The sequence below is a fragment of the Lactuca sativa genome, chromosome 7, assembly GCF_002870075.4.
Source record: "Lactuca sativa cultivar Salinas chromosome 7, Lsat_Salinas_v11, whole genome shotgun sequence".
Classification (NCBI taxonomy): Eukaryota; Viridiplantae; Streptophyta; class Magnoliopsida; order Asterales; family Asteraceae; genus Lactuca; species Lactuca sativa.
The window spans coordinates 158,489,713-158,512,179 of NC_056629.2; the positions used below are offsets into that span (position 1 = coordinate 158,489,713).

At 32.6% G+C, this 22,467-nt stretch overlaps 1 protein-coding gene and 1 long non-coding RNA gene across 6 annotated transcripts; both read right to left on the reverse strand.

Moving 5' to 3' along the window:
* Window positions 1–3,794: 3,794 nt before the first annotated feature.
* On the reverse strand, window positions 3,795–5,259 carry LOC111895722 (cyclin-dependent kinase inhibitor 7). Its single transcript, XM_023891794.3, has 4 exons — window positions 4,633–5,259; window positions 4,470–4,522; window positions 4,137–4,349; window positions 3,795–4,006 (listed from the first exon to the last, which is right to left on the reverse strand). Exons 1-4 carry the CDS (start codon window positions 4,936–4,938, stop codon window positions 3,937–3,939), a joined length of 642 nt encoding a protein of 213 aa, XP_023747562.1. The 5' UTR covers window positions 4,939–5,259; the 3' UTR covers window positions 3,795–3,936.
* Window positions 5,260–5,637: 378 nt separating this feature from the next.
* LOC111895610 (uncharacterized) lies at window positions 5,638–9,412 on the reverse strand. 5 transcript variants are annotated; one of them, XR_008225269.1, is made up of 3 exons: window positions 9,221–9,412; window positions 8,936–9,085; window positions 5,638–8,338 (listed from the first exon to the last, which is right to left on the reverse strand). It is a non-coding gene; the product is annotated as an uncharacterized LOC111895610 (long non-coding RNA). The 5 variants fall into 5 exon arrangements; XR_008225270.1 differs by adding an exon at window positions 8,423–8,480 and having other exon boundaries at window positions 8,941–9,412; XR_008225268.1 differs by adding an exon at window positions 8,423–8,480 and having other exon boundaries at window positions 8,936–9,412.
* Window positions 9,413–22,467: the final 13,055 nt, after the last annotated feature.

Sequence of the window (22,467 nt, forward strand, 5' to 3'; positions counted from 1 at the left end):
AGTACTTAGAGTTATTGGATAGCAATTAGGAGGGTACCAGTCAAAGCTTCAGCAGTGCAAGGTGAGTCTCCTCACTGTGTGAATGGGTCTAAGGCCACAATGTCGGCCCATGTAGTTTATGAGTAGGAAGACCCGGGGGTTAGCCCTAGGCACTGTATGCTAGTATTATGTTCCGGACCAAGGTCCAATGCCGGGCAGGTTCCCAAGACAAGTTTATGTATATGATACTCCAAACCAAGGTCTGATGCCGATGTAATCCCGATGAATGTTGCATGTTAGATTATATGGGTTGTCTGTGTGATACTTGTATGTGCCTGGTAGGGAGGTGAGTGTGGGCGAGGTCCCGTATCTCATCACTAGCAGAGTATGGACGGGATTTTGTATCTCATTAGTAGCAGAACAGTGGCGATGCCCGAGATAGGAGATGAGTGAGTGTGGGCGGGGCCCGTATCTCACCAACAGCCGGAGCATGGACGGGGTTTCATGACTCATCAGTAGAAGGATAAGGGCGAGGTCCATAATAGGCGAGGCCTCAGTACAGGACTATTGTAGAATATGCTAGCTTATATGTTATGTGCTATTTATATGCTTGTATATGCTTAGCGGGTGAGGCCCGAAGATAGGTGGGGCCTAAGAGAGACAATTATGTATACCGAGCGAGACTCGATGCCAGGCGGGGCCTGATGCCGGAGCGAGTCTGATGCCGGGCAAGTCCTAATGCAGCGGTCGGGGGCCCAGAACGTGGATATGTGTATGGTATGTGGTAGGTTGGGGAACTCATTAAGCTTCATGCTTACGGTTTTCAGTTTTGGTTTCAGGTACTTCCAGTAGCGAAGGGAAGAGCTCGGGTGATCGCATGACACACACCATTGTTTATTCAGACTGGGATGTTTTACTCTGATAATAATGTTTTGGAACAATGAGATTTATGTTTTGACAGAATGATTTGATGACTTGTAGTTTTATTATTAAATTAAAACGAAATTTTAGGCTGTATTTTTGGGATGTTTCAACATGGTTCAATATATACCTAGTTCAGTATAGTGAGTGTAGTGTATATACGTAGCTTCAAGCTAGACTATACCCTATTAAGCATCATCCATGAGCATCATCCTTCCAAAGTGCATATTTGATACCACTCTAATTGCTTTCAGTTTTTAACACAACAATGTTGAAAGGTGTATGCATACCAAATGCTTATATGTATTTATGCAGATGATATGTTGATCATTGACATTCACCTAAAATGTGCTGCTGAGATGAAGAAACACATATCCCTAAACTTTAAAATGAAAAAAAATTGGAGATTCTTGGTATCAATATGAAAAGTATAGATAGTTGGTCTTCTATGTTTCAATCTTATTGTATATAAAGAATTCTGATAAAGTTTCAACATTTGAACATTAAGGAATTTGACACTTCTTTTGATTTAAGTGAGAAACTTAATGTGGAATCTTGTAGAGTAGTGAGTCAACTAAATTTATGAGTGTAATTGGTTACATGATGCATGACATGCATTGCAATCGACCTAACATTGTATTTGCTATAAGAAAACCAAGTCAGTATATTGTCAAACCAAGAATGGAAAACTTGAAGGTAGTAGGTAGACTACTAGGGTTGTACCTAAAAGGGATAAGTACTCTTGAAATGAATGCTCCTAATTCTCAAGTTCAATGGGTAATAACAAAGTCACTTGTAATAGAAGTTGCAATCAATAATGATAGATCCATTAGGTAAGATAGTACATCATTGTCGAGAACGATGTTGAGCTAAAACTCTAAAAATATTTTGGAGATATCTAAGCTATGTAGATACTGTAAAAATCTACCTATATGATCTAGAGGTGGGCGCCAACTCAAATTAATAAGTGGTTTATCTTTTAAAGGGTTATGAAAAGGGTTCAGAGCTCATAGTTATATCCGTGCTCAGTGAGAACACAAAGATGTCATATGATCTATGGGTTAAACCAAAGATGCATGTCATAAGGTTCTTGGTTTAAATCTATATAAAACCGTTGAATCGGTCTCTTTTTGTTTGTCTAAATTAAATTATGGTTTAAAGTGGCGTCATCTGTTGAGTGAAAAGAACTTTCCAAGTTGGTGAGGTATTATTGGAAATTATGATAGACGCGAGACAAAATGTTCATGAAATGGAATGATTTTGGTACACTTCGCACTTTGCACACCACAATGTTGCTAGGACCAGATAAATTTTTACTTTTAGCAAGGTTAGGTTTAGATTTTGTTGGACTGACCTAGTTAGTGTTAGTTATAAATTCACTTTTGAAAGAATCAAGAAAATAAGTTGCTTGAGGGTAAGGTGCCGCGACTAGGATTTGACCTAGCAAAAAGATGTGACACATGGCGAGCCCATAGGGCTATTGTTGTCAAAGTTCCACAATTTTTTTTGGTATAAACACGACTATCCTGGATCCATATTCAACACCAAAATTGCAAAATTCTCCCCGCTTTCCTCACTCCCGCTCCCTATGTGACTCTGCATTTTTCTAGTTTTCAAGCATTCGTTTTGTGTTTATCGGCTCTTCTGGAAAGAGCAAAAAATTATATTAAATCTAGAGTATTTACTTTGAAGCTTACAACTCTAGAGCGACATAAAACCTTTATTGCCATAAGTTCTCCCATTCACTTACCGGTCATGATATTCATCATATTCAGGTTGGTTTTATTTTTTGTCTCGTCGTTTGATTCGTCCGCGAGTTGCCAATTGAGTTCGAGACAAAATTTAGTAATTTAATAATAATAATCAAATTGATTGTTTATCATGTCTACTAATCATGTTTATTTTTAACAATTTTATTTGTACGAGATTTGTAACACAAGAATAACAACATACCACACTTCAAAACAATAAATACAACAAGATGAGAAAGAAGCTCATTTTTACAAGTACATGAAGAGTCTTCAAGAGCAAAGAAATGTACTTATCAGAAATTCACACAAGGGGCTTTGAATTGAAAATTTTGGTTTTTTGATTATTTTTCTTTGAACAGTAAAAAGAAAAAGTTTTTTTTTTTTTTTAAATTATTTAATTAGAAAGAAAATAATGGAGGTAACAAGAATGTTTCCTTCACGGGTCTCGAATTTCCCATTGGGGCATTGAAAGTATAATCGTTACATCAGATCCGAAGCATGATCAAAGTTAGCAACACACTCCACCCCACTTTCCACGTGCCTTCGCTTATTTTCCTTTTCTTTTATTATTTTTTTAACATAAAACTATATATTATAATTTAATTAACTCACTAGATTCACGTAAAATGCACCTTTAAAACCCCTCGCTTTATATCAATAAAGCCTCGATAAAGATGCATGAACATATAATCGAAAGAATCTCAAAAGCTTAAATGCCAAAAATGGAAAAGCAATGAATGTAGGCGGAATAACTCAAATAACTGCACATGACACCAAAAGAACACGAGATGAAATGATCAAAAAACACAAAAGGCTTGATGCAAATTGCAAAAGACCCTTCACAAAAAAGGAACTTTTATAACCATCATCATGTTGTACAAGATTCTTTCATGTGAAAACGATGATCACAAATTATTTATAAAAAGAAAAATAAGGAGAAATTTTTTTAGGGGTGAAAGATTTTTACTGTAGGAAAAGATTTATACCCGGATTCGTGGCAGGCTGCAAGGATGAAGGATTTGTCCCAAATATACCCCACAAAATTACAGTCGAAGAGGAGAGAGAATGTAGAATCGTTGATAGTTATGTTGCAGAGGAAGAAGCTTCTAACGATGGGGAGATGAGAGAAGAATGGATAGAATACGAGATAAAGGCTAAATTGTTGTGATAACAAACCCCAAAAGGGAAAATAGTTACAGAAATTACAATTCGAAATTAGTAGAAGTGGGAAAGAATCAAGAACTAGATGATATGTCTTCAATTTGACAGGTCATGGATCCATCGATTATGGCTTTAATCGAACCCATTGGTACCTTCCTTCCATTGGAACATCTTTCACGATATCATAGTTGTACCTGATGAACAGTAAAAACGAAAATTAGTTGGAAATAATGATTGTACTCCAAATTCTACAATGCGCATGTGGAGGAGTAGTGGAGGTGGGTGGTGGAGGTGTATCATGAACAAACCGCCATAGCTACTTACTTTTCTGTGAAACGTTTCTGTTCGTACTTTTCCGCTTCCGAGAAAAATTCTTCAAGCTCAGCCGGAGAAGGAGACTTTTCCGGTGGTGGTTTACGACCGGAAGTAGCTTCGTTTGCAGCTGCGGTCTTCTTCTTATTCTTTGGAGTAGATGTGGATAATGACTCCATTTCTTCTGATTCTAATGAAACCACGCTTGATGCAGATGTCTCTCTACTGTAAATTGACAAACATAACACAAAAATTTAGTGGTGTGGAGTTTTCTACAAATAGACAAATCCGAAACGATGGAACTGATAAAAATTGTTGAAACAGAATCATAATTGAGAATTTGACCTGAAACCGTCGTTACTGGACATGAAGATTTCGGTTTCGGAAAGACATTCCGCCTGTAAATGAACATTCAATCGGATTAATTAAGATGTAACAAACACAAATTCATTACTCGAGAAAAAAAATAATCGATGTATTTACTAGAATTTTGAATTTTAATTCATACCTTCAGATCTGGTCTCGAATCATCATTGATAGAGCAGATAAACGACGAAACATGATCAGAAACACCGGACTCCGCCGTCAAAACAACATTCTCATGGAAATTGAAGCCAATTTCACTTCGAGACTGAAACTGAAGCTGAAAAACATTCTCCTGAGCTTGAGAATCCAATCTTCTTCTCTTACCGGTGCCGGAGCTCGAAACATCTGTATCTCTACTCCGCCGCACGTCTCCATGGGAATTTGGAACCTCCATTGTGGAAACCTCTTCAGTGCTTTCACATCCGCTTGTGCACGTTTCCTCAATCATAATTCACACATACAAATTGCTGTATATTCTTTAGATGAATCAAACTGAAAAAACCAACATCTTTTCTCTCTTTAAAGCTGAATAGACAAAGTGAAAAGACTGGAGTGGAAATAAAGGTAAGGTTGGACATGATCGGACGGTGTGAAATTTAATAAGTCGGTTGTTTTCTAATATAAAAGTTATTGTATAAAATTGAAGTTGTTATATTGAAAATATGCTTTTCATATTTCTAATAATAAAGTTATTGTCGTTAATATAATTTTTTGATCACAATGTTCAAAAAAGAATATTATCTGATTGTGTAGGTTTAAGTGTTTATAATGGTTATGAGGAAGGTGTGCAATGAATGAAATTTTCAGGTGAGATGCAATGAATTGGTACAATCACAGTTAAAGTTAGATACATTTATATAGAGGCAACTAACATATTAAACAATGATATTAATGAAATAAATATCCTACTTTTGGGAGAGTTGATCATTCAGTAATCGCATTCACAAGAAGGTTACAGGCATTTACAAATATATATATATATATATATATATATATATATATATATATATATATATATATATATATATATATATATATATATATATATATATATATATATATAGGGCCGGTCTATTGTTTTTTACTATCCGGGACGAGATAAAAAAATTCTGCCCTTATATGTGTACCATACAATAACAAAAACATATAATCAAACAAATGTAGTAATTTCTAATATAAAAAATGCAGTAATTTTTTATGATCAAACAAATAATACAAATAAAATATACAAAAAATCACCTAAAATGGTGTCTTCGCGCAATTTTTAAAGCGAAAGCATCTCTTATTTTACAATAATCAATATTTTTTAAAAAATCACTTTCAATACTTAAAATTGCTAATCCATTCAATCTTTCTTGAGTCATGGTACTTCGGAGATACGATTTCAAAAGCTTCAATTTTGAAAAACTTCTTTCCGCGGAAGCAACCGTAACCGGCACCGTCAATAATATCCTATATGCAACCAACACATTAGGGAACATATCCATTCTTCTTGCATACTCCATTATTTGAATAGATGTCCAAGGACTTCGACTTTTGTATGCTTCATCCGGCAACATTTTCTGCAAAAGTTTTAATTCAATGAATAAACCATCTCCATTAATATCATAATCTTCACCATTTTTCAAATTGGACTCAAGATTTAAACAACATTTCTTTAATTCATCATCAACTAAAAAAACTAATTTGGAACCATCAAACAAAAAACCAAATATCGATTCAAAATATTGCATTGTTCAAATCTACTTTTCAATTGAACAAGAGCCATATCAACAAGAATAAAAAAATAATCCCTTTTAAATACTTCTTGAGAAGATTGGTGTTCTCTTTCGGTATTTGGAATTTCATCAAAATGTTGTTTTCTTTTTTTATTGCGTTTTTGAGGAAATTCGGGTTTAACTTTAACACTATTTGCTATTTCTTTTGCTTCACTAATAGCAAAGTCAAACCCACTTTCCCTATATCCTTCAAAATAATTAATTAACCCCTCTAAATTTTTTACAGCAACATCAAGAAGCATTTCGTTGGATTGTAACTTTTTGCTTACCAAATTAATTTTGTACAAAATATCATACCATATAACTAAACTTAAAATAAATTCAAAACTAGAAAATTCACCAATTTACTAGTGAATCAGCATCTCTACACACTTGTCCATTATCACTTATTTTAGATAATTTTTTTAAAGCTTTTCTTATTTGATAAAATTGTGTTTTTATTGCTTTAACACATTCAATATGACTTTTCCAACGAGTAGCTGATAATGATTTAAGTGTTAGATCATTAATAAACTCAAATAAAACACTCCATCTTTTGGTTGAATTAGAAAAAACATTATAAATCGTTTGACATGTACCAAAAAAAGTTTTTTCCTTTTGGCAAGAATTTGCCATATCACACAAAACCAAATTTAAACTATGACATCCGCAAGGCATATAAAAAGCTCTATTATTTATATCAAGCAATCGTTTTTGAACACCTTGGTGTTTACCTTTCATATTTGCCCCATTATCATACCCTTGACCACGAGCATAATTAATATCCAAATCAAGAGATTTTAAGGCATCTTGTAAAACATTAAAAAGACCTAGACCGGATGTATCTTTACAATTAAAAACTCTAAAAAAAAACTCTTCAACTTTTAATGGAACACTTTCCAAATTTACACATCTTATAATCAAAGTCATTTGTTCTTGGTGACTAGCATCCGGAGTGCAATCAAGAATTATAGAAAAATATTTTGCCTTTTTGATTTTTTTTAATAATTGCACATTTTACCTCGGATGCTAACATTTCAATTAATTCATTTTGAATTTTTTGAATAAGATAATGATTATATGTTTCTTTGTCTTGAATCATTCGAAAATGTTCTTTCATTACCGGATCCCACTCCGCAATCGATTCAATTACACTTAAAAAATGGTCATTTGAGTTTTCATAAATTTTTTCATTTGTACCACGAAAAGCTAAATTATTTTTTGCTAAACATTTTACAACAGAAATAATTCTAACCATAACTTCTTTCCAATGTTCGGTATTTTTTTTTTATCATTTCTTGAATTTCTTTGTCAATTGTTTCGTTTTTATTTAACCTAATTCGCGTTTCATTCCAAGTTCTTAAATTATCCATATGATCGGAACTATTTTCATGTTGTTTTAATGTTTCACTAAGATGGTTCCAATCTTTAATTTCTTCGGTTGCCAAACTACTTTTAGTTCGAACGGTTTTAAACAACTTACAACAAAAACAAAAAACTTTATCAAGTTCTTTTGAATACACTAACCATTTTCTATCAAAAGAATCACCATTTCTTAATTTCCGAATAAAAAAAAAACAATGAAAAATGTCTACCAAGTGAATCTTTTGAAAAAATTGTGTTGGTATCAACTTCTCTATTTGGCCCTTTTTCTATTGGTAGATCTTTCATTTTTGAATCTAAATCATCCCATACTCTAGGATCAAAAATATTAAAATCACTTGGTTTATCATTATCAAAAAAAATTATTTTTTCAAAATCATTGGAAATATCAACCGAATCATTGGAAGTACTAGATAGAACATTAAAATTATTAACCGGATCATTAGAACTTTGATTTCTAACAAAATATTTATTCAAAGACCCTCTTAATTGATTAGCCTCTTCTTGTTCTTTTCTTTTTCGTTTTCTATTTTGAGCACCTGATCATGGTTGTTTTCGGGGAAACATGTTTAAAAATTAGCAAATCTAGTTACAAAAGCTAAGCAAAGAAAAAAAAATCAATAAATCTAGTTATAAAAGCTAAGCAAAGAAAGATACAACCTGACCAAAGTTTTCGTTTTTATTTCCCACTTTGAAGATGTCTATAATCTGAAAAATAAAACATAAAATTAGAAATGTACAGAATTATATACCTTTCAAGAGACTAAAATAAACAATGAAATAAATATATACCTTTCAAGAGACTAAAATAAATAAAAATCAGCCTCCCAAAATTATAATCCTTATGTTTCTTCAACCAGCATTGTATGTACAAACCAAGTGTATTAATTAGTTTCAAAGATCACACAAGTGACATAAAACATATTTTTTTTCAAATGTTATTTGCCAAATCCCAACAGGATTATATTAGATCAGGCCTTCTAACATTTCAAAGTAAGCAAGATTCATATGTTGGATCACAATTTTCGGATGGATTGAAATATCATACTTATCAAACTAAGCAAGGTCCATCCTCACAACACTATTGTTTGATTTAAAGAAACCTAAAGATCAAATCTTGAACTTTAACACAAAGCATGAATCAACACAAACGTTAATTTGAAAACAATGAACAAATTCAGCTTTTTCCTAAATGGGGTAAAGAAATTCTAACTTGCTAGTTTAGAGGTGATAGATTGATGCAACAGGTTTGGTGTTCAAACAAAAATTAAAAAAAAATCACTTGAAGTAAAATAGAAAACTTACCTTACCCTAATCAGTTGAAGAGCAGAAGTCGAGTGGATGAGAATAGAAATCAAATCGGCACTCAGGTCTCGAGTCTCTAGGTTGTCGACTTGTCGGTTGTGTTTGATTTCTCCAAGCTGTGGGTTGTGTTTGATGTCTTCGAACTCAGGTCTCAGTAAGTAGAAATCAAGAAGACAATAATCAGAGATGAAGACAAGAATCGAGTCTCCGGGTTGTGTTTGAAGATCGATTAGAAATCAAGAAGACAAGAATCAGAGAGGAAGGAATGGAATCGGCAAATCATACCACAGAATACTTCAGTCGATTTGAGATGAAGATCGATTGAACAAATCCTTCAATCGATTTCAACGCTCGTCGACTCCTCGATCTCCCCACTGTCCGATTTTCAAAAAATTTAGCTTTTTCATTTGACGATTGACAATTGCGTTCTCAGTTCACGCTCAAGAATGGAATGCCCCAATGTTGCCGATCGCTGTCAATTTTTGGAGCTAAGTAATTGGACTAAATTTTTGGGCCAAACTTACATATATAACATTACTTGTTGTATACAAAATATGCCCCAATTTTTTTGATGCCCTGGGCTTAAGCCCAACTTGCCCATGTAGTTGGGCCGGCCCTATATATATATATATATATATATATATATATATATATATATATATATATATATATATATATATATATATATATATATATAGGGTTAGGTATTGTGTGCATGTATGATTGATTCTGGACCAATCATTTTAGTTATTTTAAGAAAGTAATTAATGCATATTACATGTTGAAGATATAATGGATATTAATTACATCTTCAGCATTTAATATGCATTAATTAGTTTCTTCAAATAACTAAAATGATTGGTCTAGAATTAATCATACATGCACACAATAGACAGTGAAAACATTTGAACCTAAGTATATATATATATATATATATATATATATATATATATATATATATATATATATATATATATATATATGGGATAATGACGTAGGAGGGTAATAACGTTTCCTGTTTGTCTATTTTAGGTCTCTAACGTATTTTTTGTGCGTATTACACCATTAATGTTATTATAACCGTTTACAAATAGTCATTTTAACAGGAAGAAACTGGTAAAAGGAATTATTTCTAAACAGTTATAACAACATTAATGTGTAATACACACAAAAAATACATTAGAGACCTAATATGAACAAACGAAAAACGTTATTACCCTCCTAAGTCATTATCCTCGCATGAAACTATAAACCCCTATAGTAAATTTTTACTTTTTAAATAAGAAACTTGTAGATCTTGGGGTTAGTAGCTTGGATGCTTTTAACATCGGCCTTCTTTATAAATGAAAGTGGCGGTTTCTTAATGACAAGGGAGCTCTTTGGGTTTAAAGTGTCAAATTTTGTCATGGGGAAGGTAGTGGTTTTTCGAACGATTCGAGAATAGGAACTGGAGGGGATGTTTGGCAAAAGATTGTAGGATCCATTAATCATCTCCATGAGAATGGTTGTATTGCTTCTAATTCCATGTATAGAGTGGTGGAGGATGGAACTCAAACGAGGTTCTAGAAGGATGTTTGGTGCTTGGATATTTCTCTTAGGGAGCGGTTCGGGAGGCTCTTTGCTTTGGCCTTTAATCAAGATGCTTGAGTAAGTGAATAATGGGATTCGGGGGGATAAATTTTTCATTGGCGTCGGGGGATTAGAGGAGGGGTTGAATCGACTCAATTTAATTATCTTGTGGAGATATTAAATCCTATTCGCATAGGGGAAATGTCGGATAAGTGGTCTTGGATGCTTGAATCGTCAGGTATCTTTACTGTTAAATCAGCACGGAATTGGGTTAATGATATGACGCTTCCTATGGGTAGTATGCCTACTAGGTGGAACCGTTTTGTCCCTATTAAAATTAACATTTTATATGGTGTGTGCTTTTTGATCGCATCCTGGTAAGAGCTAAACTGGTGGAAAGAGGGGTGGTGATAGATTCCTTATTGTGTCATGTGTGTCATAATTCTCAAGAAAGTGAGAAGCATTTGTTGTTGTAGTTTTCGGTTGTTGATCAGGTTTGGAGTCGGGTTGGGCATTGGCTTCATTTAGACCTTCCTGTGTTTTCATCTATATTTGATGTGATTACAAAATCCAATCCGACTTTAATTTGTTCTTCTCTCTAGCTCCTTGCTAGAGGTTTTGTTTTGCTAGAGGTTAACTGGATGATGTGGTTACAAAATCCAATCCAAACTTTTTTACTTTTTATTCTTTTTAATTTCAACAACTTTATATGAAATACACATATAAAAATAAATACTAAAAATCTTAAAAATATATATTCAAAATAATAAATACTAAAAATCTTAGGAGGGTAATACCGTTTCCTGTTTGTCCATTTTAAGTCCCTACGTATTTTTTGTGCGTACTACACAATTAAGGTTATTCTAACCGTTTACAAATAGTCTTTTTAACAGGAAGAAACCGGTAAAAGAGATTATTTCTTAACGATTATAACAACCTTAATGGCGTAATACACACAAAAAATAGGGACCTAATATAGACAAATGGGAATTGAGGAAATAATTAAATCATTAATAATTAATAGAAGGGTATAAGAGTAATCTACACTATAATTAATTATGGTAAAAGAAAACAAAATCAATTAATATCCCATTAATTTAAGTTATCGGTTTCTCAAACTTATATCAAAATCATCGTGTAGAACCACCATCATCTTGTTCTCTCTTCATAGGCCCGAAAACCCTTCTCTTCTCCTTATTTCGACACCACCAGAGAAATAGCACCACCCCACACCATCTTCGAACCACCAACTTTATGAATCGGAGAACAAAGGGTTTTAACAGTGTTTGGCGACAAAACAATATCCCAATCTGCCGCGATTCTCCCCATCCACACTAACGACCTCATTCCTTCAACATCGATGCCTTCACCATCTTCTTCCTCCTTTCTCCTCCCTCTTTTGAGTTAAATGCCACCAAGACATATTACTTCCATTTAAAGGATAGGTCTTTCATTTCAATCGGAATTCTCATCGACTCACCGACATTGGCATTTGATATTCATGTGCTCCTTTCGAGTGTTCATAGATTTGAATTCGTATGCAAAGGTTTTTCTATTTTCTATAATGGAATCCATGATTTTTAATCTATATGCTAAGGTTAGTATGATTTGAAGTTAACTTCCCCTGGTAAAAAACTAATTGTTTAATACATGAATTTTAATTCATCTCTCTTGGTAAGCATTACGATGCACATCAAGTCTCAAATTTGTAGTTGTTTAATTATATTTCCTGTTAAATAAAAATTGGTTAGTTCATAGATACTCACAATGTATGATATTTAATTTAGTTACAACTTGAGGAGGCTTTTGCACGTAAGTTCTAATTCCTTGAAATTAGGAGTTTTTTTATGCCTATTTCATAAATTAATTGGTTTCAAATACTTCTTCCATGGTACAGAGAATGGTACATGGATTTTTTTCATATATATTTTTTTGAAACTTGTAGTTTCAACACTTTTACTCTGTTAAAAAAATTTTATATCTTTGAACTGTCGTATCTCTTTCATACTAGCTCCAAATTAGATGATTTTTTTTCTGCGTATTCTCCTCTATGTTAGTTACATCTTAGGCTTTGGAATCATTCTGATTTGACTAAAAATGACTAATTTACAGTCCCCTTGAACAGGGGTTGTTCGAGCCAAATTTTCAGCACAAATTGTTAATTCTTATTTTCTGATGCAGGATACGATTGTTCAACATTCAATAATGATTAAAGAATGGCTAGAACTTATTTCCTTGGCAGAATTCTTATAGAATGTAAATGCTTAGAATTTGATTTCATGACATTCTCATAGAATATAATTTTTATCAAAGGTACATTTTAATGGTTGTAGATAGGAATTAATGTAACTAAAATTTCACATGGTTCCAAATTACTAGGTATTGTTTTTATTAATTTATAATGCAATTTGATTGTAATGAACAAGGGAGCTTTTGACTTAGAAACATTGAGGCCTTTTTGAATTGTCATAGTTGATTGAAGGCCACATGAAGTGATAAGAGTAAATACTTTTCTTCATACACTTTTGGTTTTTGATCAAGTGATTTGAGGATTATATTCTATTAGAATAAATTACAATTCTTTAATGTGTACTACATTCTATCAAAATTCATAGTTTTTATTCTCTTAGAATGCACTGGATTTTATAATATTTGAAACTTAATTATTTTTTTCTTTGTGGATTTAGGTCTTCAAGAGGCTGTATTTGATGTGGAAAAGGAAAAAAAACATGGAGAATCTGAGTCTATTCGAACAGAATGTATGCTGCCATAATGCATTCTGTAATGTATTCTATCAGAATTTATTTATATAAATGCATTCTATTAGAATATCTTTGAGAATGTTTATTAACAACAAATATATTTGTTTAACTGGTAATACTAACGAGTAATGTATCTTATTCTTTCAGAATTGCATGGAGAAGAAATTTAATAATGATCATACAAGAGAAATATTTGGAATTGAGTTCAACAAGTATATATGTGAAGATCAAGTTGATTATATGGACCATTGAAGATGATCAAGTGTATTTGTTCAATAACTGTATATTCAAGAATGCTATTTTTTTTAAGAATTTTATTCATTTGTATGATATTCTGTTAGAATATGTATAACTATATTAAAATGTATAAGGATATTTAGTCTGTAAGAATATGTATGAATTTGTATTTAATTTTGGATGTATATTAAGAATAAAATCATAGACCCAAGTTATATGTATATGAATAATATCTTATTCTTAAATCAGGTCAATTATCAAATATAACTGCATTGGAAATGTATTCTGCAAGAATAAAATTGAAAATATATTTTTTAGTTTATGGTTGGCATTCTGTCATTCTGATAGAATAAAATCGGATTTTTTAATTTGAATTAATTTAAAATATTCATATTTTTAAAAATAAAGGAATTAGTTATCCCTAAAAATCCAAAATTTTCCTTTTTTTAATATAGGTTAATTGACTAAAATGCCCTTATGCTGAAATTTGTGTGATTATATGGTATATGTTACCCTATTATAATATCATAGACCCTCAGATCATGACCTTTGATTTCATTACATCCGGTGGTCCAAATCTGTGCATTCTGGCACACAATAGTTAGTAAAAACAAAATATCCTAAGCCTATATAGGGTTAGGTTATAATATGGATGGACAACTATTGTGCGGACGTGTAGACAATGCTATTTTATGAGAATTGCTAAGAGAATAGGTTGTTTACTAATGTGAATACGTTCAACCTCACACAACTATCGTTATTTTCATGCATTCTCACTAATTTTTATTCATTTTTGTTCTCACGCATCGTTTTTCACTCATTTCTTACAGAATACGATTCAATAAATATTCTGACAACATTCTGACAAAATAAGAATAATAAAAAAAAAATCTATAATAACCTTATAGACGATTTAATTAGTGAGAATAGATGATAACGACAATAATTATATAGGATTGAACGTATTCACATTATCAAACAACATATTTTCTTTGTTATTCTCATAGAATAGTATTGTCCACACGTCCGCACAATAGATGTCAATCTACATTTGAACCTACCTACCTACCTATATATATATATATATATATATATATATATATATATATATATATATATACACACACATCAAGGTTGTCAAGACTGTCAAGACTGGGATCCTACATATGATCGTTTTTGAGTTTGCAAGATCGGGATCAGGATCCTAAGATCCTACAAAATAAAACATAATTTTAATTTATAATTTTAAAACATGAAAAATATTTCAACCATTTAAATTTTCATTCAAAAGTTATAAAAACTTCAAAATATTATTCATAAGTCACAACACAAAATGATAAACGGTAAATTGGTAAAAGATAAAAGACATAAAGTGTTATAAAAACTTCAAAATATTATTCAATGCACAACCAACTTGATTTTCTCCAGTTTGTCTTCCTTATTGACCGCTGCTTTGGACTCTGAGGAGTTTGCCTGTTCTGGCTCATCAAATAAGTTTAGGAACTCCTCGTGTAGATTGGAGAGTGGGATCGTAGCAGGATTCGGTTTAGGGAAGATCTCCTGTGATGTTTCATGGGTTGACACTGTGTTATTTGTTGATGTTTCACGAGTTAACACTGTTTTTATTCGTTGATGTCTTACAGGCTGACACTGTGTTACTTATTGATGTATCAAGGGCAGCCAATGTACTAATTGGACACGTTGATTTCATTGTTTTTCTTGTTTATGTATTGTAGTTTGAAAATGTAGTCTTTACTTTTATGGCTTCTCAGATGTGATGTTATTGTGATCATGTAGCATGAAAGTTGATTTTATGGGGGGATTTGGGTGTGGTTGAGGGATAATTTAGTAACAAGGAAGTCAAAGTTTATAAGCATTTGCCATATTTCATAATTGTGAAATGCAGTTATGGCCACCATAACCCTTATAGATTTAATCTTTGCTACTAGTGAGAAGGTATCATCACAGTCAACTCCCGGAGTTTGAGTAAATCCCTTCTCAAACCAGTCGCGCCCAACATATTATGTGATAGTGGTTGGAGGGGTAGGATAGGCCCTAGTACCGGTCGAAAGGATCGAAGGGGTAGGCCATCACCCTGATATGCTAGGAAGTATTTGACATATGTGTTTATGTACTAGGATATTATATGGTAGCAGTATGGGGCAAAATAGTCACCGAACGGTCCAATATAGGCCTGCACACCCGGTTCATGAGGTCCATGAACGCTGCTGGTGCATTGGTGACTCCGAAAGGCATCACTACAAACTCGTAGTGCCCATAACGAGTCCTAAAGGTCGTCTTCTGGATATCCTCCTCACAAGCGCAGCCTCCAAACCACACCATTTCCAGCTTCTCTTTCTCTCTCTACTCACTCTCTAGCCTACCCTAAGCCCCCCAAAACCTAGGGTACCCCCTAGCACCCGAAGGAAGCCCTGGAGCTCCCGAAGGCTCCGAACTTTGAAGGTCGAAGAGGGGAAAGGTTCCATGTGAACGACACTTGCACATGGGTTAGTCGATCCTAAGAGACGGGGGAAGCCCGTCAGATAGCGTGTTTCGCGCGAGCTTCGAAAGGGAATCGGATTTGCAACTAGCAGCAACTCGAGTGTGTGGTTCGGTTATCTTCTGTGGAGGTGAGTCTTCTCACTGTATCTATGGCTCGAAGGCACCAATGTCGGCCCATTATTATACTATTTAGGATGATAGTTGCTATGTGGTTTATATGTGATTGCCGGCTGCTACAAGTGTGGCAGGGATGGTCACGTCAGCAGGGACTGCCCACAGGGGGCAAGCCCATTATGTTTTCACTGCAATCAAGTGGGCCACAAAAAGGCCGACTGCTCGACGATGAGGGGAGGAGCAAGGAGTGTGATTGCTCCTATATGAATATAAAAGTTACTTAAAACATATTTATTACCCTTTGTATCTTGCTAAGCATAGGGGGTACTTTCACGAATAATTCATATCAAACAGAATGCAAAAATAAATTATAATAAGTGTAATTTATGAAACTTTCTATCTCATCAGCTCATTTGATGACTAGGCGTCCAGACCGGCAATGAAACTTGTAAAATCTATGTTACTAAGAGAAAAAGCCTAAATCATCACTAAATTTTAGTTCGGTACACATTCGTAAATTATGAAAAAATAATGAGACTTTATTGGAACCATGTAAGTAATGAAACCGGTAAACTGGGAAAAATGGGTCGAATAGTCATTTTTACCGGCAATTCATGTTTTTTTGTAAAGAAATTTTAGTTTGGGATTTTTCTCGTAAATTAGGGTAAAATATTATGACTCTTCTGGAGGTTTTGCTATATCAAATTTACAATGTCCGGGATGTTAAAACAATCATTTTGCATAGTTATATACAAATCGATATTTGTTCCACGCTAAAATATCATTTCGGTGTTGTTTGTTTTTTCGAAGCGAAAACGCCAGAAGTCTACGGATCACATCTACAACCCTCTACAGCAGAATGTGTGGACCAAATGACTGCAACTTATAATAAGAAGTTTGTTTGTTTTTTAACGTATACATGTTGCTGCAATAAACTAAAATTAACCATACAATAGTTAAAAATAATTCTAAATCAAAATTTTATTTTCCTTAATCATATACAAATCAAATATAACGATTATTGTGATGATATTATTATTAAAGACATTTATCTAAAATAATTAAATATAATATTTGCCAAATAACAATAAGTAAAATTGTTAATTTAACGAACAACATGTTCATTTTGTTAAATTTTGAAAAATGATGGTTATTTTCCTGTTAGCTTCAATAAATTTGGTAATTTAGTGATTAACTTAATAATTTATTAATATTTGATTATAGACAATATAATATAAAAAAATATTTATATGAAATTTACCAAATGGTTTTGAAATTATATAAAATATATTCGAATTGTTTATAATATCCTTCATAATCTTATTAAAATAATAAACATGTTGAAAACAATTAAAACAAATTTATATTGAATAATATAACTTAAAGTAAGTTGAAAAGTGATTTGAAAAAGGAGGGTCCAGTGTTGCGCCATCCAGCATACACAACACTTTTTAAGTCAGAAAAATTCTAAAAAAACAAATAGTTGCGAAATGTCAAGTGTTGTGCGTATGCTGTACGGCGTAACCATAAGTGATTTTTTCTTTAAAAAACAAACAACGCTTAATGTAGTTACATACTAATGCATACAGATACACAATATTTTTAGTTATTCTTTAAACCGCATCAGACCACCCACATCGCATCAAACTGCACCACACCGCATAGCACAGTTTGGAACCCCATAGTGTGGTTTGCGGTTTTCGAAAATCTCAAACCGCACATGCGGTGCGGTTTACGGTTTTGACCCTAAACCGTATCAAACAGCACCGCATACACCCCTAAACTATATATGATAACAAAATAGAACCCTTTAGAATATGCGTTCCTGAAATCATATTTTTATGCCAAACATGAAACTGCAAAAATATAAAAATATAACTTCTAATAGGCAAATAAATATTTTTCCAAAATCACCAATTGCGATTAGGAATGTCAAAAATTTTTGTGGGACTCCTTTCCGTATGAGTAGTACTTTTACAATGTATTCGTGTTTGGGGATGGGAGCGGAAATGGGTTTTACCCCATTTGTTTTTCAGGAGCGGGGGCAGGGGCGATGACTTCCATCTCGAATACTCTACGGGGCCCTCAAAATAATTATCCTATATTTAACTATTATTTTATAAAAATAAATATTGAACTAGAGAAGTCATTACATAATATATGTTTTGTATTTAAATAATTAGTGTAATACCAGTTAAAAATAAAGTTAATCGGATATTTGGGGCTAAGGAATTAACAGGGGGATTCGGAAGACGCAAGGGCCGTGGGCATGGTAACAAGAAAATTCGAGGTTGGGATCGGAATAAAGGAGAAACAGACGAATTCGAGGACCGGAGCAATAACAAAGAGAAGCTATTTCGTTGACAATCCTTAATTGTGATCTTGAATAACAGAACGGAGTTATCAGCCTCGTATTTTTTAATATTGGACCACTCACATTTAACATTTACTACTTTATTTATGGTGTGGAATTGTAGGTGATACACTAAAAGTTGTTGCAATTACTAGTTTTAATAAACTCTTCCACCACCCCATGCAATTAATATCATTAGTGGTTGTTAGTACTCGAGTAAACTTGTTATGAATAATATTTGTACCGTATTGATTTTTTTTTTTTGTTTAGAACTCACACACAAATGTTTACAAATACATAATATTAATTTATTATATTACTCGATGAGTAAAATAATACAATACAATGATTATTATGTTAGCAACAAATGTTGATGCTTTTGCTTGGTAAACGTGACATGAAAAAAGTTTATGTAAAAGTTTTGTTAGACCATCCGATATGGGAGGGGTTTTCATGTGTGACATCCGATGTGTCACCCCTACTCATGCGTGAACACCGTCCCAACGGTTAGTGTGTGTGTTGTGGCGATGTTTTTTTTACCCTTGCTCTCTTTCTGGTCCTTTGTAATCTACTATCTTTCTCCTTGTCTGCTCTCTTTCTCCGTTTCCATCTGGTTCTTCCCTCCTCCTACAAGTTCTTCTGGTCCTTCTTGGTCAACGCATGCAATGGGGAAATGTTTTAGGGTTTGATGGGTTGAATGAAATAAGAAAGAAAATGTTTCGGTTGTATTCCATCTCAAAAGAATCTCATGCCCAAATTTTGGTTTTTGACATAAAAGGCCCATGAGTTTCATTTTCTTATATTAGTAGTTTTTCAATTTATAATATAGGGTTTTAATGTAATTTTTTATTAATAAAATGTTTATTTAAGTTTAAATTTATGTTCTTTTATTTAATCTAATGTCAAAAAAAATAATAACAAGATAAATAATACGCAGTGATAACCATTTTCAAGGGCTAGTGGTTTGGTAGTAGACATGTAGTGGAGATAAAGTGTCATGCATACTTTTCTAGTGAGTTGGTGGTGACCATACAACTTAACCTTATTGTTGGTGCTTGGAATGATTTTTCTTTATTTTTATTTTAGTATTTTTTCAAGAACAATGAAAATTCTTCTTTCCTATTGGAGTTTTTTTATTTATAGATTTTTCATCCCAAACGAGTTTATGTTTTTAGGTGTCGTGAAAGAAGCTTAACAATTAGCAATAATATCACATATTATGAATACTCTAAACTAGAATTTTCACAATTTATTCAACTTCTTAGAGTTAAATGGATTGCTACTCAAATCGTCATTCTATTCTTTATGCAGCTACATCAAAATTTTCCTTACATGCATTGAAATCTACAAAATTGAATGAAATATACTTATAAACACTAATTTACAACATATGCAATAATTAAAATCTTCCATTTTTTTAGTTAAAGAGTTTAATATTGGCGACTAATGTCATATTCATTGAAGCTCATATTCCATCAGAGTTTTAATCTATTTGAATGTTCACATTCTTCAACTTTTATATTCAACCCTTTTTTAAAAGAATACAATATTAATCAAGATTTTATGCACCAACGCGAATTTCTTTATAAAGAATACATTATGGAATGAGTGGCTTGGAGCTACCATTTTTCGCTCCTGTGTGAAATATATAATTATGTTTTTAGGAAAAAAAAACCAATTTCCAATTTTTGGAAAACAGAAGAAACATGACACCAAGTAAATAATGTTTAAAGATTTGAAAGGTCCGTAACTTGGAAAAGAAGAATATAATGAGTGTAATGACTCTTTTCTAGTAGGGCCTTGATTTATAATTTTATCCAAAAAAACTATGCTTCATTTTCTTGGACAAATCATTACAAAATTGAACATATATATACCCCGAGAAACAATTATCAAGATTACGAAAACTACTTATTGCCTCAAATAATATTGGCTTTGTGAGCTTCTATACAAAGCTATTTGTTATTTAAACTATTCTCAAAAGGAAATTCATATATACATGATATTGTGTTGAAAGATTTCGCCTAACATGTACACGTTCTTTCGGTTAGTTAACCATTGATATGCATTTGTATTGTGTGTCGAGATGAATGAAACCTGACATTATCGACCATGGTCGACCATCATGATGATAATTGATGTACACATGAGTATGCAAGTAGTACATTCCCATAAGAAACCTCACACCCCAAAATATTTAATTGATTGGGAAATTGAGGTGTGAGCCAAAACAAAAAGAAATTGGCAAGAATCTTGCATGTGGGAATGCATGAAATCCACATATATTTTAGGACATTGGATTCCTAAGGAATGGGATTGATGATGACATGGGCTTGGCCGGATTGATTGGTTTTAACTTGCTCTATTTTCGTTACACATGCGCCCATGTTGTGCATAACTCCCTAATATCAAGGGTACCTCTTCATGTTTTCAATATAATATATAATTGTATTACATAAGTATGTAATGTACACCAAGAAAATACTTTAACATTTTTCCTTTTTGTATGAATGAAAAAAACAAACCCAACTGAAAGTTACGTGGTTATCTATTTTTTTAAAAGCATGCAAACTTACTTCATGCAACGCAATTCTCATAGAAACGAGATCGAATGCTTAAATAATAACTGTTTGTGACACACTTAGGTGTTGTTTGTATTTTCTAAGACAAAATATCTCAGTATGTGGATCACATCTGTAGACCTCTGAAGCAGAAGAGGTAGACCAAACATCTCCAGTCTGAAAAAAAAAAAAAAAAAAAAAAAAAAAAAAAAAAAAAAAAAAAAAAAAAACTGTTTTTTGAACATCCACAAGCTAATAAAATAAACTAAAATCTAAATAAACTGATTTTTTTAAACTACAAAGTGATTTTTTAATATATTTATGACTTTGTTATAAATAATTAACAAATCTAAATCAACGTTTAGTATTATTGTATAAAAAGTGAAAATAAATATGGTACAAATTAACGTATATATTTGAAAACAACCAACAATTTTGGTCGTAAAGTTATGCTTAAACATTGTAATTAGGAATCAAAGAATTTGATATATAAATGAATGAAAATAAACTTCGATTTTTTCAATTAAATCAATTAAAAACATGTCATAAATATTTTTTCTAAGAAATTGACGATGTTTTATTAAATAATATTTTATAAAATTTGGCACAAAAAATAAGAATATATTTTTTTTCATATTTATATAAAAAACTACGATGACCATTATTATAATAAACTTTTATTTATAAATTTGTCAAAAATATCACGTTTGTGTCGTCGAACTTTTTTGTTAAGTATTGTAACTTTTTTTTTTCAAATTGTTTATCACTAATGAAGTTGGAATAAATATAAATTCAAAAAAACAAAAAAATAAAAATAAAGTATATGTGTTTTTTAAGGCTAGACGATGTCTAAAGATGTTAGAAGACTCTGGTCCACATTTGCGCCAAGAAGAGGGCGCGCAGACATTTTTAGGTCTGCAGTCTTCAAAAAAAAACAAACAGTCTGCGAAGACTAATGTATGCGCATGGTTTGCGCTGTGCAGACAGAAGAGACCAGGAAGATCTGCGGACAAAAAACAAACACCACCTTACAATAGCATGCCATACCAAGAATCCAAGATAAAGGATAGTTGAAGATGCCATACATACTCTGGATGCAGGGGATCTCAAAGACCTGGGGGCTGATGCATATAGACAGTCTCCTATAGATGACCATTAAGAAATACATTCTTCATGTCAAGCTGATGAATGGGCCAGTGTCTGGAGATAGCCAGGCTGAGAACATTGCGTATAGTTGTTGGTTTAACAACTGGGCTAAAAGTCTCATCAGAATCGATACCCTGTTGTTGGCTACGATCATTTGCCACTAGTTGCACTTTTGCACTTTATAGCGAGATAAAGAACCATCAACGTTAAACGTTTGTTTGAACAACCACATAAAATGAACCACATATTCTCGTGGTGGACGTGGCACAAGAACCCAAGTATCGTTTG